Source organism: Chiloscyllium plagiosum, unplaced genomic scaffold (genome assembly GCF_037043375.1).
Source record: "Chiloscyllium plagiosum isolate Xiang-an unplaced genomic scaffold, Cpla_swu_hap1 HiC_scaffold_16, whole genome shotgun sequence".
NCBI classification, from domain to species: Eukaryota; Metazoa; Chordata; class Chondrichthyes; order Orectolobiformes; family Hemiscylliidae; genus Chiloscyllium; species Chiloscyllium plagiosum.
This window is the reverse complement of record NW_028270154.1, coordinates 43990229-44012985: the sequence shown is the minus strand read 5'-3', so window position 1 is coordinate 44012985 and position 22757 is coordinate 43990229. Positions and strand designations below refer to the sequence as shown.

The 22757-nt window shown below is 41.2% G+C and overlaps 1 protein-coding gene across 1 annotated transcript in view; it reads left to right on the top strand.

Moving 5' to 3' along the window:
• Positions 1–22757, top strand: part of LOC122556650 (electrogenic sodium bicarbonate cotransporter 1-like) — a 116686-nt gene that overhangs the window by 26181 nt on the left and 67748 nt on the right. Inside the window, exons 8-13 of the mRNA XM_043703637.2 lie at positions 2338–2454; positions 6275–6449; positions 8079–8212; positions 15420–15691; positions 15791–15864; positions 17042–17233. Of these exons, the coding sequence (XP_043559572.2) occupies positions 2338–2454; positions 6275–6449; positions 8079–8212; positions 15420–15691; positions 15791–15864; positions 17042–17233 (964 nt within the window). The remainder of the gene's footprint in view (positions 1–2337; positions 2455–6274; positions 6450–8078; positions 8213–15419; positions 15692–15790; positions 15865–17041; positions 17234–22757) is intronic.

Here is a 22757-nt window from a genome sequence, read left to right as displayed (position 1 = left end):
ACTTCAGATGTTAATCCCAAAGCTTTAGAATTCCCTGACCAAATCTCTCTGCGACTTTTTCATCTTCTAAGGTACTACTTAAAACATACACATACACATCTCCTCAAACATCTGGATTCTTATTCTCACATCAGATTTGAATTAGATTTGAATTAGATTACCTACAGTGTGGAAACAGGCCCTTCGGCCCAACAAGTCCACACCGACCCGCCGAAGCGTAACCCACCCAGACCCATTCGCCTACATTTACCCCTTACCTAACACTAACGGGCAATTTAGCGTGGCCAATTCACCTAACCTGCACTTTTTTGGATTGTGGGAGGAAACCGGAGCACCCGGAGGAAACCCACGCAATCACGGGGAGAATGTGCAAACTCCACACAGTCAGTCGTCTGAGGCGGGAATTGAACCCAGGTCTCTGGCGCTGTGAGGCTGCAGTGCTAACCACTGTGCCACCGTGCCGCCCACGGTGCTCCTGTGAAGAGCCTTGTGACAGTGATGACATCAGGGGCATTTTATAAATGCTAGATTCTATTTTTTTAAATTTCAAAATATACTTTATTAATTAAAAAATAACACACACATAATCACAAATGCAGTTCGGTTCTGTACAGTAGCATATCAAAGAAACAAATAAACACTGGAATTTTACTGTATCCAAACAAACCAAAGGTATCTCGTACTTGAACCAGGCTACATTTATAGGCATTTGGGTCACCAGTCCGATAACTGAATGGATCCCCATTTGTCTTCAGCAGGAAGACCTCAGACTGTGGTCATTCCCACTGCGTCTGGGCAGCAGCTGCCCAAAGCTTTAATGCATCCCTCAGCGCATAGTCCTGGAACTTGGAATGTGCCAGTCTGCAACACTCAGTCAAAGTCAACTCCTTGCTCTGGAGGATCAACAAATTTCAGGCAGACCATAGAGGGTCTTTCACCAAGTTGATGTCCTGTAGGCGGAGTTGATGTTTGTCTTGGTGTGCATCCTGGGGAACAGACTCTAGAGCACAGAGTCCAGTGTCACAGATCTGCTCAGGATGAACCTCAACAAAAACCACTACACCTTTTTCAAGACGTCCTTTGCAAAGGCACATTCCAGAAGGAGATGTATGACAGTTTCAACACTCCACTCCCGCAACCCAGCCACTTTGAGGGCAGCGTGCAGTGGTGCAGACTGACCGGTGTACAAGAAGGATCTCACAGGTAGTGCCCTTTTCATCATCAACCAAGCGATGTCTTGCCACTTTTGGGAAAGTTCTGGTGATGAGGCATTCTGCCAAATTACTTTGGCAGTCTGCTCAGGGAATCACTTGACAGGTTTCATCGTTTCTTTTACCTGCAGGGTCTCAAGTTACATTTTCTTTGCAAATTTCTCCATGAATGACAGATAATACAGAACAGTCCAAGTCCTTGGAGCCAGTCCCATCCTTCGCAACACCAGGAACAGATAGAATGTCAGTACATTGTGACTCTTAGTGTTTGCATACCTAGGGTCTACGCACAGCTTGATGCAGCCGCAGACTAAGATGTCCATCGGGATAGTGACAGTGTTGGAATGTCCCCCACCTCACTTGCCCACCTCCCCATTATCCAGAATTTTGTACATGGGTATCTCTGTGGACACACCTGAGTGTGTGTTGCTGGAAAAGCACAGCAGGTCAAGCAGCATCCGAGGAGCAGGAAAATCGACATTTCAGGCCAGAGCCCTTCATCAGGAATGTGGACTCTGTGCACACAGTCTATTTTAGATCTCCAGATGAAGTGGAAAGATGGCTCGGGTGACCGCAATGACACAGTTTCAGGGAATGAGCCAGATCTGTGCCACATACCACTTCAGAGAGAGTGCCTCACACCTGATGACTATGTTCTTACCTGAAATGAAGACAGAGCAGTGTTCCCAAAAGACGAATTCCTGCCTCACCTTGGCCCCGCCAAACCATATTTGCAGCATTTTCAGGTGATCTGATCTGATGGTGAAGGAGATAAGGGATCAGTTGGCCCAGTTCTCAAAACATGTGGTCAGATTCTGTTGCTGTCCTCACAAAATGCCATTTGTCATTCCGCAGTCTATTTTTTCTCAACCTATTCACATAGTCTTGTATTTGGCCCATTTCTTAATCACATTTTCTGTTACTATCTTGTAATGTGAGCTCTATCAGAAGATATCTTATGCATTAGTCACTTTTTTAGTTTTTGTAGCCCTGAAATAAATTACGAAAGTAAATTGTTCTCCATTCACGTTGATAGTATAACAATCTGTACAACACATTATCTTGGCACGATATTAAAATTACATCTTAGTGAAATTATTGTTCCTATTAACATTTTATCTTATAGGAAATCTATGTATTCTCTTGGTTCTAAAGTTCACATGTATAAAGGAAATCATATTCAGCATGAAGAGAGATATGGGAGTAACCTGCATGTTGCTGAAGATTTGAAAAGAACAGGAAAGTGAGTATCTACATACTTTTTGGCTTATTTACAATACTGAAGGAAAAGCATATTTGACATGAAATGTATATGATGCATATAACCTATAATTGTAAATTCAGATTGTCATATATTTTGTTGAAAGAAATTTATTCCACTTTATTTATTTACAGCCAAGTTTAATTGTTATGTCATGTACTTTTACAAGTTTTATAGATAAAATATATTTTTGACAAAGAAGAATAAATATCCAAACAAGACGAATATATCAAATCTATCAGTCATGTGGTTCACTAATATCCTTTTAAGGAAGGAATCTGCCATCCTTACCTGGTCTGACTTGTACGTGATTGCACACCCACAGTAATGTGATTGACTCAAATCTGTTCTCTGAAATGTCTAGCAACCCACTCAGTTGTATCCAAACTGCTCGACGGTCTTGATAAAGGAATGAAACCAGTCATCTGCATCTTGGGGTGAGCATCAAAACTGGAAAAACTGTCTCACAGATGAGTAAAGCAACAGCTTGACACAGTCATACACACTATCCCAGAAAACACCATAATCATTCCAGACTGTGTTCCGTAGAGGTGGCAGCACAGTGATATATAATCAGCAGGGAATTTCCCTGGGAGTGTTCAACATAAACTCAGGACTCCATGAAGTTTCATGGCTTCAGGTTAAACATGGGCAAGGAGATCTCCCATGATTACCATGTATCACAATCCAATACCGCACCCCCACTCCACCCCGCACTCCCCCACCGCCCCAACAGGGGCTGATGCATTAGTACTCCTCCATGTTGAACAACACTTGGAGGAAGTACTAAGGGTGGAAAGGGCACATAATGTACTCTGGATAGGGGATTTCAATGTCCAGAACGAAGATTGGCTCAGCAGCAGCACTACTGTGAGCTGATCAGGTCCTAAAGGACATAACTACTAGACCGGATCTATGGCAGCTGGTGAGGGAACCAACAAGAGGGGAAAACATATTTGACCTCATTTTTACCAATCTATCAGCTGCAGATGCATCTGTCCATTACCATAAGGGTTCATCATCTGTAAGAATGACCACTGCAGAGTCTTTGGGGAGACAAAGTCGTGCCTTCACATTGAGAATACCTTCTATTGGGTGTGTGACACTTTCACTGTACTTTGTTTATTTTATTCAGTCACAGGATGTGGCCATTGCTGGCCAGGCCAACATTTATTGCCAATCCCTAATTGCCCAGAGGGCAGGTCAGAATTAACCACATTTGCTGTGGATCTGAAGTCACGTCGGCCAGTTAAGGATGGTAGTTTCCCTCGGTAAAGGACAATAATGAACCAGATTGATTTTTCTAACAATTGACAACAGTTTCATGGTCATCGTCAGACTCTTAGCTTCAGACGTTTGAGTTAAGTTCCACCATCTTCCATAGCAGGATTCAAACCTGGGTCGCTAGAACATTACCTGTGATTAATAACCTCACGATAACAACACTAAGTTATCACCTCTTCATAAATGGGATGAGCTTTGGACTATCTATCAACTAAAGACTGGCCATCCACGAGGTGCTGTGGGCCATCAGCAGCAGCAGAATTGTACTCCAAAGCAATCTGCAACCGCATGGCCTGATATATCCCACCTTTAACCATTACCATCAAGCGTTGGTTCAATGGAGAGTGCCAGGAGCAGCACCAAGCACACTTGAAATTGAGATATCAACTTAGTGAAGCTACAACACAGGACTACTGATACAGTAAACTGCATAAGCAGTAAGTGACAGACAGAGCTAAGTGATCCCACAACCAATGGATCAGATCTAAGTTCTGCAGTCCAGCCACATCAAATTGTGAATGGTGGTGGACAATCAAACAACACACTGGAGGAGGGGGGTTCCACAAATTTCTCCAGCATCCCTAATGGAAGAACTCATTACATCTGTTCAAAGGACAAGGCTAAAGCATTTGTAACAAGCTTCAGCTGGAAGTGTCAAGTAAATGATTCATTTTGGCCTCCTTCGTAAGTATCCTGCATCACAGATGTTGGTCTTCAACCAATTCAGTTCAAGCCGTATGACATCAAGAATTTGTTGAAGACAGAGATTGGGGGCCCTGACAACATTTCAGCAGGAGTATGAACTTTCCATCACCCCCTGGAAAGTTGGGTGATGGAACTTTCACCCAAGTAAAAGTTATCACACATCAGCAAGTACAGTTACAACACTGGCAGCTACCTGACTTGAGAAATTATCCAGTTACATCCTCTCCAGAACAGCAGGACAAATCCAACCCAGTCAATCACCACCCAAGCAGTCTCCTTTTGATCATCTGTAAAGTGATGAAGGTATCATCAAAAGTGATATCAAACAATACTTTTAAAGGAATAATCTGCTCACTGACACTCAATTCTGGTTCCACCAGGGCCACTCAGCTCTGGCAACATTACTACCTTAATTCATACATAGTCAAAAGAACTGAATTCCAGAGGTAAGGTGAGAGTGACAGCCCTTGATATCAAAGCTGCATGTGATTGAGTATGGCATCAAGGAGTCCTAGCAAAATTGGAATCGATGGGGGTCGGGGCAAACTCTCCTTTGGTTGGAGCATAAACTGGCACATAGGAAGATAGTTGTGATTGTTGGAGGGTAGTCATTTCAGCTCCAGGATATCTCCGAGTTCCTCAGGGTAATGTCCTAGGCCCAAACATGTTCAGCTGCTTCAGGAATGATCTTTCCTCCAGAATAAGGTTAGAGGAAAGAGGTTTTCACGGATGATTGCACAGTGTTCAGCACCATTCATGACTCCTCAGACATTGAAGCAATCCATGTTCAAATGTATCAAGACCTGAACAATATCCAGGCTTGGACTGATGAGTGGCAAGTAACATTTGTGCCACTTCAGAGTTAGGCAATGACTACTTCCAACAAGAGAGAATCTAAACATTTCCCCTTCACATTCAATGGCATTAACATGACTGAATTCCCCTACTATCAACAATCTGAGAATACCATTGACCAGAAACTCAACTGGACTTGTCACATAAACGCAGTGGCTACAAAGGCAGGTCAAAAGCTATGAATCCTGCAGTAAGTAACTCGATTCCTGATTCCTCAAAGCCTGTCCACCATCTACAAGACACAAGTCAAGAATGTGATGTACTCCCCACTTGCCTGGATGTGTGCCACTCCAACAACACTCAAGAAGCTTGACACCATCTAGCCCGTTTGACTGTCACCATATCCACAGCAAACATTTCCTCCACCACTGACAGTCAGCAGTAATTGTGTATGCTATTCTACAAGAAGCACTGCAGAAATTCATCGAGTCTCCCTAGACAGCATCTTCCAAACTAGTGCTTCCACGACCACTTCCACCTCGAAGAACAAGGGCAGCAGATATATGTGAACACCATTGCCTGCAAGTTTCTCTCCAAGCCTCTCACCATTCTGACTGAAATTTATCACCACTCCTTCAGTGTCGCTGGATCAAAATCCTGGAATTCCTTTCCTAATACAATTGTTGGTGCATCTACACCTACTGGTCTGCAGCAATTTAAGAAGGCAGCTCACTGTCATGTTTCCAAGAGCAACTTGGGATGGCAATAAATGCTAGTCCAGCCAGTGACACCCATATCTCCTAGATGAATTAAAAATCATTCCAGTTGAGAATTACATCATGGTTTGAAGCTGAAAATCTTGCTCAAAATCAAATAGAACTGTATAGTTACCAAGTAATTCAATTAGATGGAACTGGAGAATTCCTTTAAACTTAAATACAGTTGCAGAAAATTACTTTGATAATGTAAACCATTAAAATCTGTTACAATAACGAAGTAATTTTTGTCTTATCTCTAGGTTATTTGGCGGATTGGTTAATGACATCAAAAGAAAAGCACCTTGGTTTGCCAGTGACTTTTATGATGCTCTGAACCTTCAATGTCTGTCAGCTGTCCTGTTTATTTATTTGGCCAGTGTAACAAATGCAATTACATTTGGAGGAATCTTGGGTGATGCAACTGACAACATGCAGGTTTGTATGCTGATTACTTGGATGTTATTTATTTTAGGAGCATGATGTTGCAATTTTCATTTAGAATGTAAGTGCACAGCATCTGCACCATAAAAGACTTCCTTAGTCGCAGTAATTACACATTATAATGCTCTTTATCCTAGTTGGATAGTCAGCTTAGAGTCAGAGAGATGTACAGCACGGAAACAGACCCTTGAGTCCAACACGTCCATGCTGACCAGGTATACTAACCTAATTTAGTCCCATTTGACAACACTTGGCCCATATCCCTCTAAGCCCTTGCTATTCATATACCCATCCAGATGCCTTTTAAATGCTGTAATTGTACAAGTCTCCACCACTTCCTCTGGCAGCTCATTCCATACATGCACCACCCTCTGTGTGAAAAGGTTGCCCCTTAGGTCCCTTTTATATCTTTTCCCTCTCACCCTAAACCTACGCCCACCATTTCTGGATTCCCCCTCCCCAGGGAAATGACCTTGTCTATTTATCCTATGCCCCTCAAGATTTTATAAACATCTATAAGGTCACCCCTCAGCCTCTGATGCTCCAGGGAAAACAGCCCCAGCCTATTCAGCTCCTCCCTATAGCTCAAGCCCTGCAAGCCTGGCAACATTCTTGTAAATCGTTTCTGAACCCTTTCAAGTTCCATAACATTCTTCTGATAGGAAGGAGATCAGGATTGCACGCAATATTCCAACAGTGGCCTAACCAATGTCCTGTACAGCCGCAACATGACCTCCCAACTCCTGTACTCAATACTCTGACCAATAAAGGAAAGCATACCAAATGCCTTCTTCACTATTCCATTTACCTGCAACTCTACTTTCAAGGAGCTATAAACCTGCACTTTTTGTTCAGCAACACTCCCTAGGACCTTACCATTAAGTGTATAAGTCCTGCTCTAATTTGCTTTTCCAAAATGCAGCACCTCACATTTATCTAAATTAAACTCTATCTGCCACTCTGCTGTCCATTGACCATCTGATCAAGATTCTGTTGTACTTTGAGAAAATCCTTTTTGCTTTGCACTACACTTCCAATTTTGGTATCATCTGCAAACTTACTAATTAAACTTCACATGTTTACATCCAAATCATTTATGTAAATGATGAAAAGTCGTGGACCCAGCATCGATCCTTGTGGCATACAGGGTCACAGGCCTCCAGTCTGAAAAACAACCCTCCACCACCACCTTCTGTCTTCTACCTTCGAGCCATTTCTGGATCCAAATGGTTAGTTCTCCCAATATTCCATGAGATCTAACCTTGCTAGTCAGTCTCCCATGAGGAATCTTGTTGAATGCCTTACTGAAGTCCATGAAGCTTGACTAATCAAAAGGCAAAACACTTACACTGCTTTCTACTTGCTATTTTTATCCCTGTTCATGTGCTGTACATATGTGAATATTTTAAGCTCTGTTTTATATTACAATTTTAATAATTTACCATTTATACTTGTATTCCTTTTCTTGTCATTTTCTGCTTTTCAGTTTCTTTGTTCTCCACTTAGTTTCTCTTCTAGTTTTTTGCTTCTTTATTTCTTGCTAATCTTCTTCTACTGTGTTGTTGTAGACCAAAAAAAAACATATTATAATCAGCACTTGTTGTCTGTGTGTATGTATTCTAGGGAGTCCTAGAAAGCTTCCTTGGAACTGCAATTGCTGGAACAGTATTTTGTCTCTTTGCTGGCCAACCATTAACAGTTCTTGGCAGCACTGGCCCTGTGTTGGTATTTGAGCGACTCCTCTACAATATTAGCAGGTACAGTAATTGTGGTTGGATGTTACTTAAGTTTTGGCGTAAAGTTTGATTCTGGCGAATTTTTTTTTGAAATGCCAACTGGTTTCCTAGTCCTAAATCTGAAAATGCCATATTAATGACTGCAAATAATCAATTGTCACATTTGACTGGGAATATTAGCTCTTTAGCTGAAGTAAGAGATTGAAGTTGTTATAGAAGCTGTGGCAGAATGGTCTCTCTTATATGAAACATATGAAAAAACAGACAAATAAGCCCAAGATGAGAATCAAATACATTCTGATACATTCCCAGAGCAGTTTATATTAAATGTTGATCTCTAAAACCTCGAACTGCATACTTCAGCTGGGTTCTATTGGACAAGTTGAAATGGAATGTTTGCTTGCTTGATTGACAATCTTATATGGTTATAAAATGTTCTTCTTCCTGTGAAGCTTTGTAATAGTGTTAATTTTAGCTATGACTCAGATGTGCAAAGTTGTTAAAGCTTCTATTACTGATCCTGTCTGATTCATATTTTTATAGAGTTATATAAAGCAGATTTCTGAATGGGTGTCTTTTTCTCAGCATCTCAAAACTTGCCATTATTTACTAAATAGGTCACTGTTCTCTGCACAGTTCATGGGAATAGATGAGAATGGTGATGGCCTGGGAAGCACAGAGATCATGAAAGGGGAACAAGTGAACTATGACCCACCCAAAAGCTACTCCAATATACCCAAATGAAAGTTGCAGGGGCTATGAGTTGCATAACTCAGAAATGGAGGTAGCCAAGTTGGGTCGTGAGATTGCTTATTCCATGCTGGTAAAAACAGCTGTCATTTGGAATTCTAATGGATATCCCTGAATTCAGCCCCACCAGTGGCATGATGGCTCAGTGGTTAGCACTGTTGCCTCACAGCACTAGGGTCCCAGATTCGATTCCAGCCTCAGGCGACTGTCTGTGTGGAGTTTGCACGTTCTCCCTGTGTCTGCGTTTCCTCCAGGTGCTCCGGTTTCCTCTGACAGTCCAAAGATGTGCATGCCAGGTGAATTGGCCATGCTAAATTGCCCACAGTGTTAGGTGCATTAGTTAGAGGAAAATGGGTCTGGGTGGGTTATTCTTTGAAGGGTTGGTGTGGACTTGTTGGGCCGAAGGGCCTGTTTCCACACTGTAGGGAATCTAATCTTAAAAAAAACCCATATATAATTGACACCAGATGAGGCTGACTCTGCAAGAATCTGGACTGGGTTCTCTGAGGAGGCAATCTCAAGTACAGGAGAATCCCTGTCAGGAGGTCCCCAGCAATGGGCAAGAGGGAAATATCTCCATTGATTTATCTTCCTCTTGAAGGTATTTCCTATTGTCTTCAAGCTGCTAACTAATCAATTCAATAAAGGTTGATACCCAATTACTATTCCTGTCAGTTTGCAGATCGGTGCCTCCATTTTTTGCCAATGTTTGTAACCTGACTCAAAATTAAAATCCTATCTTGGAAATCAAACATGAGATCTTTTTGATCAGTAAGGTTTGGTTATGCTTTGCTTGAAACAGTTGAGCCACTGGGACACTGTAGTTCTTTAAGGTCTTTCAAAATACAGAGGAATCCTTTTTATATGAATTATTTTTCTTTTGAGCGGTTGCACCCATTAGTTGATGTTTTCCCAACTCTACAAGAAACAAACATCTGTTCAGAATTGATAAAGAATATTAGAAAACTTAATTTTCCTTAATTCTTCCTTACAAAAGAAAAGTGACAAACTGTGATCTTTTAAAGAATGTTTCAAAACTCCATCTTGTTAATATTTAAAATCTTTATAATTCTCTTGCTTTCAATTTGGCCGTTTTCTCCCTTTTAATGTAAAACATATTTTGTAATCATGTTCCTAAAATTGGCTAGTTGTATTCGAAAGTGTTCCCGAGTCAATACCCCCCTCAATACTTGGGAACCCTCGCAACGTGCAGCCCTCCACTCCAACCCCAACCTCACCATCAAATCAGTGGACAAGGGGAGGGGGGGCACACTGGTAGTTTGGTGCACTGACCTCTACACTGCTGAAGCCACGCACCAACTCACGGGCATCTCCTCTTACTGCCCCCTTTACAATGACCTCAACTCCCATCACCAAACCATCATCTTCCAGACCATACACAACTCATCAACTCAGGGGATCTCCCACCCACAGCATCCAACCTCATAGTCAGGGAACCCCGCACCGCATGGTTCTACCTCCTACCAAAGATTCACAAACCTGACTGCCCTGGCCGACCTATCGTCTCAGCCTGCTCCTGCCCCACTGAACTCATCTCCACATACCTTGATGCTGTCTTATCCCCCCGGTCCAGGAACTCCTCACATACGTTAGGGACACCACCTCCATCACTTTTGTTTCCCCGGTCCCCAATGCCTCATCTTCGCCATGGACATCCAGTCCCTATGAACCTCTGTCCGCCATGACCAAGGTCTCCAAGCCTTCTGTTTCTTCCTTTCCCAGGGTCCCCACCAATAGCCTTCCGCCGACACTCTCATTAATTTGGCTGAAGCTGGTCCTCACCCTCTACCATTTCTCCTTTGAATCCTCCCACTTCCTCCAGACCAAGGGGTATCCATGGGCCCCTGCTATGCCTGTCTCTTTATCAGTTACATGGAACAGTCCATCTTCTGTAGTTACACCGGCACCATTCCCCACCTTTTCCACTGCTACATTGATAACTGTATCGGCGCCGCCTCGCGCTCCCACGAGGAGGTTGAACACTTCAACTTCACCAACACATTCCACCCGAACTTAATTTCACCTGGACCATCTCGGACACCTCCCTCCCCTTCCTGGACCTCTTCATCTCCATCAACAGTGACCGAATCAACACGGAAATCTTCTACAAACCCACCGACTCACACAACTACCTTGACTACACCTTCTCCCACTCTGCCTCCTGTAAAAATGCTATCACCTTATTCCCAATTCCTCCGCCTCTGCCACATCTGCTCCCAGAAGGACTAGTTCCACCGCAGAACACACCAGATGGCGTCCTTCTTCAAAGGCTGCAATTTCCCCTCCCACTTGGTCGATGATGCCCTCCATCACATCTCATCCACTTGCTGCACCTCCGCCCTCGAACCCCATCTCCCCAACCGCAACAAGGACAGAAACCCCTAGTCCTCACCTTTCACCCCACCAACCTCCAGACACATCACATCATCCTCTGCTATTTCCACACCTACAAATGGACCCCACCACTAGAGATATATTTCCCTCCTCACTGCTATCTGCTTTCCATAAAGACCATTCCCTCCAAGACTCTCTTGTCAGGTCCATGCTGCCAACAACCCACCCACCCCCTCCCGGCACCTTCCCATGCCACAGCAAGAATTGCAAAACCTGCGCCCACTTTTCCCCTCTCACCTCTGTCCATGACTCCAAAGAAATCTTCCACAACCATCAGAGATATACCTGCACTTCCACACATGTCATATACTGTATCTGTTGCTCCCGATGCCGTCTTCTCGACATTGGGGAGACAGGACACCTACTTGCAGAACACTTCAGAGAACATCTCCAGGACACACACCCGAACCAACCCCAGCACACTTTAACTCCCCCTCCCGCTCTGCCAAGAACACACAGGTGCTGGGCGTCTTCCATCGCCGAACCTAACCATCTGATGCTTTGAGGAAGAACGCCTCATCTTCTGCCATGGGACCCTCCAACCACATGGGATTGAAGTGGATTTCACCAGTTTCCTCATTTCCCCTTCCCCACCTTATCCCAGATCCAACCTTCCAACTCATGACCTGCCCCTACCTCTTATCCCCGCCACCCTCCTCTCCATACTATTACCATTATCCCCAACCTTAATTTACCTTTCGCACCCTCAGCTACCTTCCCCCCACCCCACCCCCATGTCACTTATCTCTCAGCCCCCTGGCTCACAAGCCTCATTCCTGTTGAAGGACTTTTGCCTGAAATGTTGATTCTCCTGCTCCTTGGATGCTGCCTGACCTGCTGTGCTTTTCTAGCACCACACTCTCGACTCTAATCTCTAGCATCCACAGTCCTCACTTTCTCCTAGTTATATTGGTTGTTGTCAGATTACCTCCATTAGTATGTTTTTCCTCATTTGGCAATACTTATGTTATTTCCTGCAACATTTGGATGAGAATAAAGAAGACATAGTAAGTTTGTGGATGACAATAAAGTTGGGGGCACGGTAGACAGTGAAGAAGGTTTTCTAAGATTACAAAGGAATCTTGATCAAATAGGTCAATGGGCTAAATATAGCAGATGGAGTTCAATCTGGATAAATAGGAGCTATTGCATTTTGATATAACAAACAAGGGTAGGGCTTATACAATGAATGGTAGGGCCTTGGGTAGTGTTGTAGAACAGAGGGACCTAAGGATGCAGATACATAATTCTTTGAAGTTTGTGTCACATATAGACAGGGTGGTTAAAAAGGCATTTGGCACGCTTGCCATCATTGCTCAGACCTTTGAGTATAGGAGCTGGGAAGTCATGTTGAGGTTGTACAGGACATTGGTAAGGCATCTTCTGGACGACTGTGTCCAGTTCTGGTCACCCAGTCATAGGAAGGATATTATTGAGCTGGAGAGGGCTCAGAAGGATGTTGCCAGATATGGAAGGTTTGAGTTATAAAGAAAGGCTGGATAGGCTGGGACTTTTTTCAACTGGAGTTTAGGATGTTGTTACAGAAGTTTAAAAAATAATGCGGGGTATGGATAGAGTTAATGGGAGGTATCTTTTCCCAAGGATGGGTGATTTCAAGATGGGGGCACATTTAGAAGTGAGAGGAGAGAGATTTAAAAAAGACATGAGGCGTAACTGTTTTACACAGAGCGTGTGGAATGAAGGAATGAACTTCCTGAGGAAATGGTGGATGTGGACATTTGGCTAAGTACATGAAAAGGAAAGATTTGGAGAGATATGGGCCAGGAGCAGGCAGGTGGGACTTGTTTAGTTTGGGACTATGTTTGGCAAGGATTGATTGGACTGAAGGGTTTGTATCTGAGCTGCCTGGCTGTTTGGCTTTCCAAGAAACTGGATGTAGATACTGCAGTATTGAAGAATCAGACAGATATTGGTGAGATCATAAGATAGCCAGTGGTAAATCAGTTACCCATTATATACATTCCACCTTTTTTCAAAATAGATGAAAAAAGTGGTGAGGGATTATGAGGTGCAACTTTTTTGAATGACACTCCATTGATGCTTTCGTTATGGTCTCATGTAAAGCAGGGTATGTTGGTTTACTTTCAGTGTTGTTAGGGCATTTTTTCACTTAAGTGCACTTTGAAGCAGGCAATATAGCCATAATTTTATAACCTTATCTGATTGCTCCCTAATCTGGGCATGCTGTTGCCAATTCTATCTCCCCAGTTGCAATCTGCTAGCTCAGCACAGATATTTTACCTGAGGGATGGTGATGAAATGGTAATATCACTGGATTGGTAATCCAGTGATCCAGGTTAACACTGTGGTAATAAAAATAAAGCACCGCAGATGCTGAAAATCTGAATTAAAAGCAGACAACTCTGGATAAACTCAGCAGAACTGGTAGCATCTGTGGATAGAGAAACTGAATGAAAATTTTGAATCCAATATGACTCTTCTTCAGAGCTCTTCTGAAGATTGGAGCCTTTGTGACTTTCACTGCTGACTTAATTTACATCCTGCTGGCCACTTTCCTGAATAAAATGTGTATAAAGGGTTTGCAGGAGAGGTACCAAAGAACAATATAAATTGGGGATATGGGGTCAAATCCCATCATAGTAATTGTGGAATTAAATTCAATTGTTTTTAAAAATTTGGAATATTGTTAGTTTTAGTAATGGTGACTATGACAACTTTAATTGTTAGAAGATAGATAGATAGAAGAATACAGCCAGTACAGGCCCTTTGGCCCTCGATGTTGCGCCGATCCAAGCCCACCTAACCTATACTAACCCACTATCCTCCATATACCTATCCAATGCCCGCTTAAATGCCCATAAAGAGGGAGAGTCCACCACTGTTACTGGCAGGGCATTCCATGAACTTACGACTCGCTGAGTGAAGAACCTACCCCTAACTTCAGTCCTATATCTACCCCCCCTTAATTTAAAGCTATGCCCCCTTGTAATACCTGACTCCATACGCGGGAAAAGGTTCACACTGTCAACCCTATCTAACCCCCTAATCATCTTGTACACCTCAATCAAGTCACCCCAAACCTTCTTTTCTCTAATGAAAACAGCCCCAAGTGTCTCAGTCTTTCCTCATACGATCTTCAAAACACTCATCTGTGTTTTCCTTTGGGGAAGAAAATCTGTCATCCTTGCCTGGTCTGGCCGACATGTGACTCCAGACCCACAGTAATATGAGTGGCACTCAACTGTTGTACTATGTCTCCCAACTAGTACGTAGTATACGTTTTAAGAGACAGGTTCATGGCATTATCATATTAAAATTGTATCATTGCATGTCATCTCACAGTATTAAGGTCTCATACTCCATCTTAACTTGGGTCACTTGAGGCATGATACTTTGTGAAAGCATGTTATTCTTTGAGATCAAACAGTTTAATATTAGACCAGAAGTGCCGTGACTGTAACATTAGTAAATATCAGGAGCTGTAATGAATATCTGTTGACTCTTTCAATACCATGTTACCCATGTTTAGTTCTTGTGTTACAGGAGGTAACCTAAGTATAGCTGCATTTGGTATTAATACCTTGCTGGAGATAACGCCTACGCTATAGTAGCTGCTCATTAACTGCTATCTGAAATGGCCTAGAAAACCATTCAGTTCAATGGTTCTTCAGAATGAGAACTAATGCTGGCCTTGCTAACGATGTCTACACCCCATAAAAGAATCATACAGAAGTTCTATGTAGTTTCACTTTCCATGTTGTCTAGAAAGACCCTGTACAATAATTGGAAATGTAGTTTGTTCTTGAACTGTATCTTGGGATAAAAAGTCAGGTGAAATTTAAATACATTCATAATTCAAAACACTTCTTAGAGTGATTTCACTATCAGTTGTGTAAATTCTGGTGTATAGTTTGTATCTTTATACGTGTATTTATCTAGTGACTTTACATTAATTTCTATAAACTTCAAAGCTGATCAACTGTAATTAGAGCTGTCTAAAGTTATAATGATGGAAAAATTTCACTTTTTATCTAATGCGCAATCAGTATTCATTCTTTATTCTCTAAATATAAATTCACAGTGACTATCAACTTGACTATTTGGAATTCCGTCTTTGGATTGGAATATGGACAGCATTCTTTTGTCTCGTTCTGGTCGCCACAGATGCCAGCTACCTAATTCAATATTTTACACGTTTCACTGAGGAAGGCTTTTGCACACTGATCAGCTTCATTTTCATCCATGATGCTTTTCAGAAAATGTTTAACCTGGCTAAGAATTATCCAATCAATTCTGATTTTAACATTGACCACGTTACTCTCGATCATTGCTTATGTCTTCCTTTTGAAACAGGTAAGATTCTCCTGCTAGAGAAATCTTTGATTCCACAATTTTAGACAAACTATTGGAAGAAGATTTAGAGAATTCATCAAATTCATTTCTTTCTTTTAGAAAATGTTTCAAGTCTGTTTAACGAAACAACTGAGACACACTTTAAACTCAGCACTGCCACCTATAATACAACTGTAAGTTTTGGCTTTAAGTAAATGTTGTCATGTTCTGAAATTAACTCTTATTTAAACTTTCTCCTTTATTTTCATGAAGATGTTGGTAAATGCACAGCAGCCCTTCCAAGGTCTTGGTTTCACATGTGAGCCTAGGTTGCCATGGAGACAGTCTTGAAGGCCAGTTTCAGTGAGCGAGTGTGAAATCAATGCTCACTTCTGGACAGTATCCACTGGAAATCTGTGCGATTTTCACTGTGACCTCATTTACATCTTGCTGGCCAGTTACTTGCAAAACATGGGTATAAAGAGTTTGCTGAAAACTAAACAAAGAGTTGCTAGACTAGTGATTGCACTCAGTTAAGTTGTAATGGAAGTTTTGTCATGATCTCTTTAAAAACTAAAAGGAAGAGGCCTGAAGAGCAGATGTTTTAGGTGGGGTTTAAAAGAACTCTTGTCTTCCACACCCTGTGTGACATAGTGTTTAAGCTCATGCACCTCTCCCAAGAGAAATGGGGCAGTTGCAATATGAGTCCAAGTTACTAAGTAATTAAAATGTCGATTGAGTGTTAATTATGTCGTAGACATCTGATTTTCTTAACTAACCAGGCTGACACTGACAACAGAGTCCAGTTAAAGTAGCAGTCTGCAGGAATGGAGCCTGAGTGGTAAGATTTGCCAGTTGGGTTTATTTGCCCTGGCTATTCACCAAAATGTAGCTACATATCTGGGTCAGAAGCTGTTCTGACCAGATGTCAATACATGCACATGTCCCTTGGATATTACTGAACAAAAATCAGAAAATTGACTTTCCTCCATTAACCCAATGGTATTGAAAACACTTCCAGAATCACTAAAGTAGCTACAAACCAGTTTCTGTTGAGATCAGTACAGACCCCAAATCAAATCTATCTGTTTGTGTTCCACTGGAGGCTGCATTTACTTATTGAGCCTTCAGCAGGATTCCAGTTGTGGTGTTTTTGAGAGATTAGTCACATGACCAGTTCAGCATAATGTTTTGCTTCTTTTCGGTAGAAATATATCATGTGCAATTTCGCCTGATTTTTATATGCAATTATGCAATACAGGATTTTTTGAAACTAAGATCTCTATCTTTATGACTTGCGCATGATTGTATATTTCTTAAATATCTGTAAGAAATTATAATAATCTTACTTGACTGTGTGTTTTATTTCAGCCCAATATAGAGTCTGTCAATTGGCCTTCACTCACAAAGCAAGACTGTTTGAAGTACGGAGGACAGCTTGTGGGCAAAACCTGTGATTATATTCCAGACATCACACTCATTTCCTTTATTCTTTTCTTTGGTACATTTGTTTGTTCCATGTCGCTGAAGAACTTTAAAACAAGCAGATACTTCCCATTTGCGGTAAGCATAATATTTTAAAAAATTTTTATAGTTGCTTTCTCATAACAGCAAGTAATCACAAGTTTAGTTTATAACCCCGTTTAATTTCTAAATAAGCCTTGTTGAGAACCAGTTTACAATGAGTCAACGTTATTGAGCTTTGTAAAATGTAATATTATCAAATAATTGAAAATTATATCTCAACTTCGGTTATTTGAGATAAAGTGAGAGCCAGTTGCCCAATGAATGATCAATTGGAGCTGCTTAAAAAGCTGCTTTAAGAGCCACTGTCGAGAACACGCATTTTAGATGTTGTTGAAAGCAACATGCCTCTAGGCAGCTCTGAAAACTAAAAATACCAAAACACCAGTCACTTAACTGTCACAAAGCTAATATTAGCAATGAAAACTGAAAGGTTGTGGATAGCAGAGTTTATGTTTCATCAACGGCAATCAGTTGGCAGACAGAAAACAAAACTTATTGGTCTTGGTTTAAACATAATCGAGGGGAGGAGGCAGACGGGGTACCATGTCTGCCATTGCTTGAAGTTATCAGGGGTGTCCCCAGGGAGTCGGAACACATGTGGACCTGGCTGATCTTCATTTACATAAAAGTTTCCAGTGTTCTGCCTCAACTCAGCCAGATCCAAAATCTGACCTGCAAGCAAGAAAGGGAATTTGGCAGCAACAGAATGAGATTTACTTGTGGTGGTCACTGGAGGGGGCATTCCTTCAGATGATCAGGAAGAAGAGGGGGAAACACTCCACCTCTTGATATATAAGGAATCCTCATATAAAACTTTACAATCTATCAGTTAACATTTTAAAATAAATTCAGGTAAAATTTTAAAAGCTTACCAATGGGAAGGTGACTGAATCAGAAGAGGTGAGTCCTGGATTCATCTTACCTGCTACCATTCTCTCCAGTGCTCTCCAATTTCTATCAGGCAATGGTGGAATAAAATTCCTCACACAGCATATGTCTCAATACCTGGAAGTGAACACCATAGCCTCTAAATACTCTGTATAAAATAGTTTCTCCTGTCCTTTTTTTATACACCCAGCAGGGGTCACTGTAGGGTGACCTGGAGTAGGAACACTGGATATGTTCCTTTGATTGTAATTGCAGTACTGCATATGATCAGTGTACTGATATTTACAGGTTGGGTGCAGGCTTGCTTAGTAACGTAAGAGATTACACCTGGGACAGGTGTCCTTGGTGAATGAGAAGACACAACCTCTAACCTTGTTTCTATTTTTTGCCCAGCCGTCAGACTGATTGATAGGCTGACCAGCTGTTGGATGGGAAAACTCTGGGCAAGAAGCCACAGCATGCCCTCTTGGAAAGAGATCTCACGAATTCTAGGGCAGGCTTTAGATCATGGTTGGAGGTGGGACAGATGACGTTATGGTGGGAGGTGGGGCAGATTGTATCAATTTACAGGATAGGTTACAGATCAGGGTAGGAATGGTGAACTGGAGGTCTGTAGCTATAGCAGAGCAGTTCTGATTGGTGGATGTGATGCGAAAGGCTGCTCCAATGGTTTGGAGGGAGCATTTCTGCTCCTTCTGAATACATGGAGTGCTGTAAAAAGCACCTTCTCAGAACAGTTTATTTTGCTGCCTGATTCCTCAAACTCTCAGGAACCTGGTTGAAAGCACTTTTAAATCAGACTCATCATTAGACTGTCTAAGCCTGATTTAAATATTATAATGAAGTCTCCAGGTTCTTTAAGGCAAGAGACTTGTACATCTTGTTATACATTATAAAAATGACCATGTATCTGGTTGGCAGGTTGAGGATGATTTTCCTTTAGGGTTTGGCATCCCCAAATCCATCTGTAATTAAAGGTAGAGCTTAATACAGAAGCCTAGTTAGCTAGTGATGAAAGCTTACATGTAAACGTGTGAACTAGGACCAGTTGTAGGCCATCCAATTCATCAAGCCTGTTCCACCATTCAATATGATCACTGCTGATCCAGTGGTAACCTTCAATCCACATTCCTCATATCCCTAATAAGCTTTCAGCCCATTACTAAAAATAAACTATCTACCTCTACCTTTTTAAGGAAGAATTCCAAAGCCTTATTATTTTCTGAGGCAAAACATTTCACCTCATCTCTGAACTGTCTCTGATGGATTTATATCCTTCAATAAATAAGGTAACACATACTAGATACAGTATTCCAGATGAGATCTTGGGAGTTCCTGTATAATTGAGGTATAATCACATACTTATATAATCAACCCACTCATGATAAATGTTAATATTGTATAAGCTTTCATAATTATCTGCATACTAATATGTTGCAACTTAAGCACAAAGACACCCGTATCCCTCTGCAAGTCAAAGCGCTGCAATTTCTCACCATTTGATAAAATTCTTTTTTTAAAGTTCTTTCTTCCAATAGGACAATTTCACATTTTTCCACATTATAATCTATTTCCACATCTTTGCCCATTTAGTTAAACTATCTATATCTCTTTGTAGCCTCCTTATGTTCACTTCATAATTTATTTTCCTACCTATCTTTGTGTTATCAGTGAATTTTGCAATCACACCTTCCTGGTCTGGATGACCAAGACTTGTGAATAATCTTAGTGACATTGGAAACTAAGTCAAATTCATATGTTCAATGTATATTCAAGTTGGCAGCAGAGTTGCAGGGCTGCTTGCAGGCTGTTGGGTGTGGAGCAAATGTGGGTTCAGCATGGGACCTGCCATTGGCGATTAGGTGGGCCCAGTGGTGAAGAGATGGCGCCTGAAGAGTGGCAACTCCTATGTTGGTGGGACCAGCACAGATGGTGGCAAGGCTGTGGAGGAGGGGTGATGGCGTAGGTGATGGTGAGCTCTCTCAGGGCTCAGCAATTTCTTTTAGTTATGTCTTTTATCCCTTTTAGTCTTAGACTATTCAAAATGGTGCCAGATTGCGGCAACTGTTGAAATTTTTCATTGTATTTTACTATATTATTCACTGTAAAATGCAAGTGACAATAAATAAATCATTGTGACAATAAATAAATCATCATATTGCTGGCATGTTGTTAAATTTAAATGTTTAGGTTTTGGTGAATCTAAATTGGCAACCCACCTTTGCAGGAGGTTGATAGTGTGAGAAGTGCCAAACATCCCTAGGAGTCCAGTGAGAAGAGGGGAAAGTCACCCAATGTTCCCATTTCTGATCAGTATTCATCAACTATCGTAAACTAGTGTGTGTGATTGTCAGATCAGAATAAAATTGCTCTGAACTCATTGCATGCCAGATTTGCCTTCCGATGATGGCACTCCCCTCTTCTGTGATGCTATTATCTCTGGTTAGCTTTGGCATGAAGTTAAGATGTTACTGAAAGAAGAACTAAACTTGTGACTGGTCCAAGAAAATAAAAGGAGGTGAAAGACTATTTTTGTACCTCAGCAATGTACCGGCAGATACATTGTAGAGATTTGTATTATCATAATATTTGGCCGTATTTTATGTTTCCCCTGAAAAGGCATTGAAATTATTTCATGAGTGCAACTTAGCTTTGTTGTGGTTTGACAGAGACATCAGTTTGAAATAATCATGCAGAGTCAATTCTAGCAACAAATTGGGTTAAATTACCCTCAAACTTAGGACAAAGCATGACTGTTCAGTTCCCATGCTGAAAATAGTTAGCACTTTTGTCTCAGATTGGAAAGATCACAAGATGAACATGGGATTGAGAGGGCATTCAAACTACATGAGCTCATCCTTTCAGGAAAAAAAGACTTGACTTCCCATTAGGGCATCAAACTATCTCTTAAATAATTCCAAACGTTTTGCTTCTACTCCTGTTTGCTTCTAAACACTGCTTACATCAAGATGAACTTCTTGGTATTATTTTTAAATCTGTTTTTTTATCAGTTTTGAAATTAAATATCCTTGTCCATAGATATTCTTAATTATCATTAATCATAACATGTTCACAAATTCAGTCATGCAAGTGTCCATTTAAAAATGGGTACTGCTGCTTTAATTGCAGTTTATGCTTGCTTTACGTTTGTTTTATTACATTGGAATTAGCTAGTCCAAATGTAGGATTAAGATTATTATTCAATAATTAGTTATAATTTGGTATGTGCAAGCAAGCAGACATTAGATTTTATATTTTGTTGAGCTATGGTCAGTGCAATATGATATGGCCTTTTTCTGTAACTTGCATATGTATTAGAGAGCAACCATATAGGCATCTGGGACTATGGTGACGTTACCTATTCTAGTGAAACGTGTCACATCGCCTCAGTTCAAAATAAACAAGTAAACAAACAAAATAAAAAAGACAGATGTTTGTGACAGAATAAATGTTCGTGACGATGCTTTGAAGTGAAACAGCTTTTGTTTGAAATTGGTTTAGTTATTTTAACTTAAAGTTGTAACTTTCTCCTTAAAGCATCCAATGTAAGAGACAGGCCTTTAATTTCAATGTAAATGTATGAAATATAAGTTCTAATGCTACATATTGATTTCTTAAGTCAATCTTGACTTAGATATAGTGTGATTTTAAGGTTTAATGCTTGTTAATATGACCCCTACATCTTAGGAAATTTTTAAAAAGATGTCTTGTAAGTTAGCTTGTTGCAGTCAGCAGCAATTACTGTGAAGTAGTACATAAACAAAGAGTTATTTTTATCTAAAAAGAATTGGTTGGCTTTGAACATTTAGCAGTATCAATTCGACTATATATCCTCTAAGCATACACAAAGCACTTTCATAGTGAATTTTCATTTTCAGTGAGGAGCCGTACAGATAATACCCTAACAAGGAAAAGCTGTAATGAAATAATTCATTCAAAAAATGACTGACACCTTTGGGAACCAGTCAGGGGATGTTTGGAAGTGATATCAGTAAGATGACTATCACCTTTAAGAAACCAATCATAAATTGAGCTGGCTACCTAGCCAATCTGAGACTGATTGGTAGCACATTAAAGCTCAGGAATGCTATAAGACATAACACATAGGAACAGAAATTAGGCCATTCAGCCCATTGACTCTGCACCACCATTCAATCATGGCCGATAGGTTTCTCAACTCCATTCTCCCGCTTTCTCCCTGTACCCATGATCCCCTTGACAATCAAAAACCTATCTATCTCTGTCTTAAATATACTCAATGACCTGGCCTCCACAGCCTTTGGTGGCAGTGAATTCCTTAGATTCACCACGCTCTGGCTAAACAAGTTTCTCTTTATCTCCATTATAAATGGTTTTCCCTTTACTCTAAGGCTGTGCCCTTGGGTCCTAGTCTCTGCTATCAATGGAAACATCTTCCCAATATCCACTCTGTCCAGGCCATTCAGTATTCCGTAAGTTTCAATCACATCCCCCCTCATCCTTCAAAACTCCATTGAGTATAGGTCCAGAGTTTTCAAAGGTTCCTCATATGTTAAGCTTTTCATTCCTGGGACGATTCTTGTGAACCTCCCCTGAACGCGCTCGAGGGCCAATACATCCTTCCTGAGATATGGGGCCCAAAGCTGTGCACAGTACTCTAAATATGGTCTGACCAAAGCCTTATAAAGCCTCA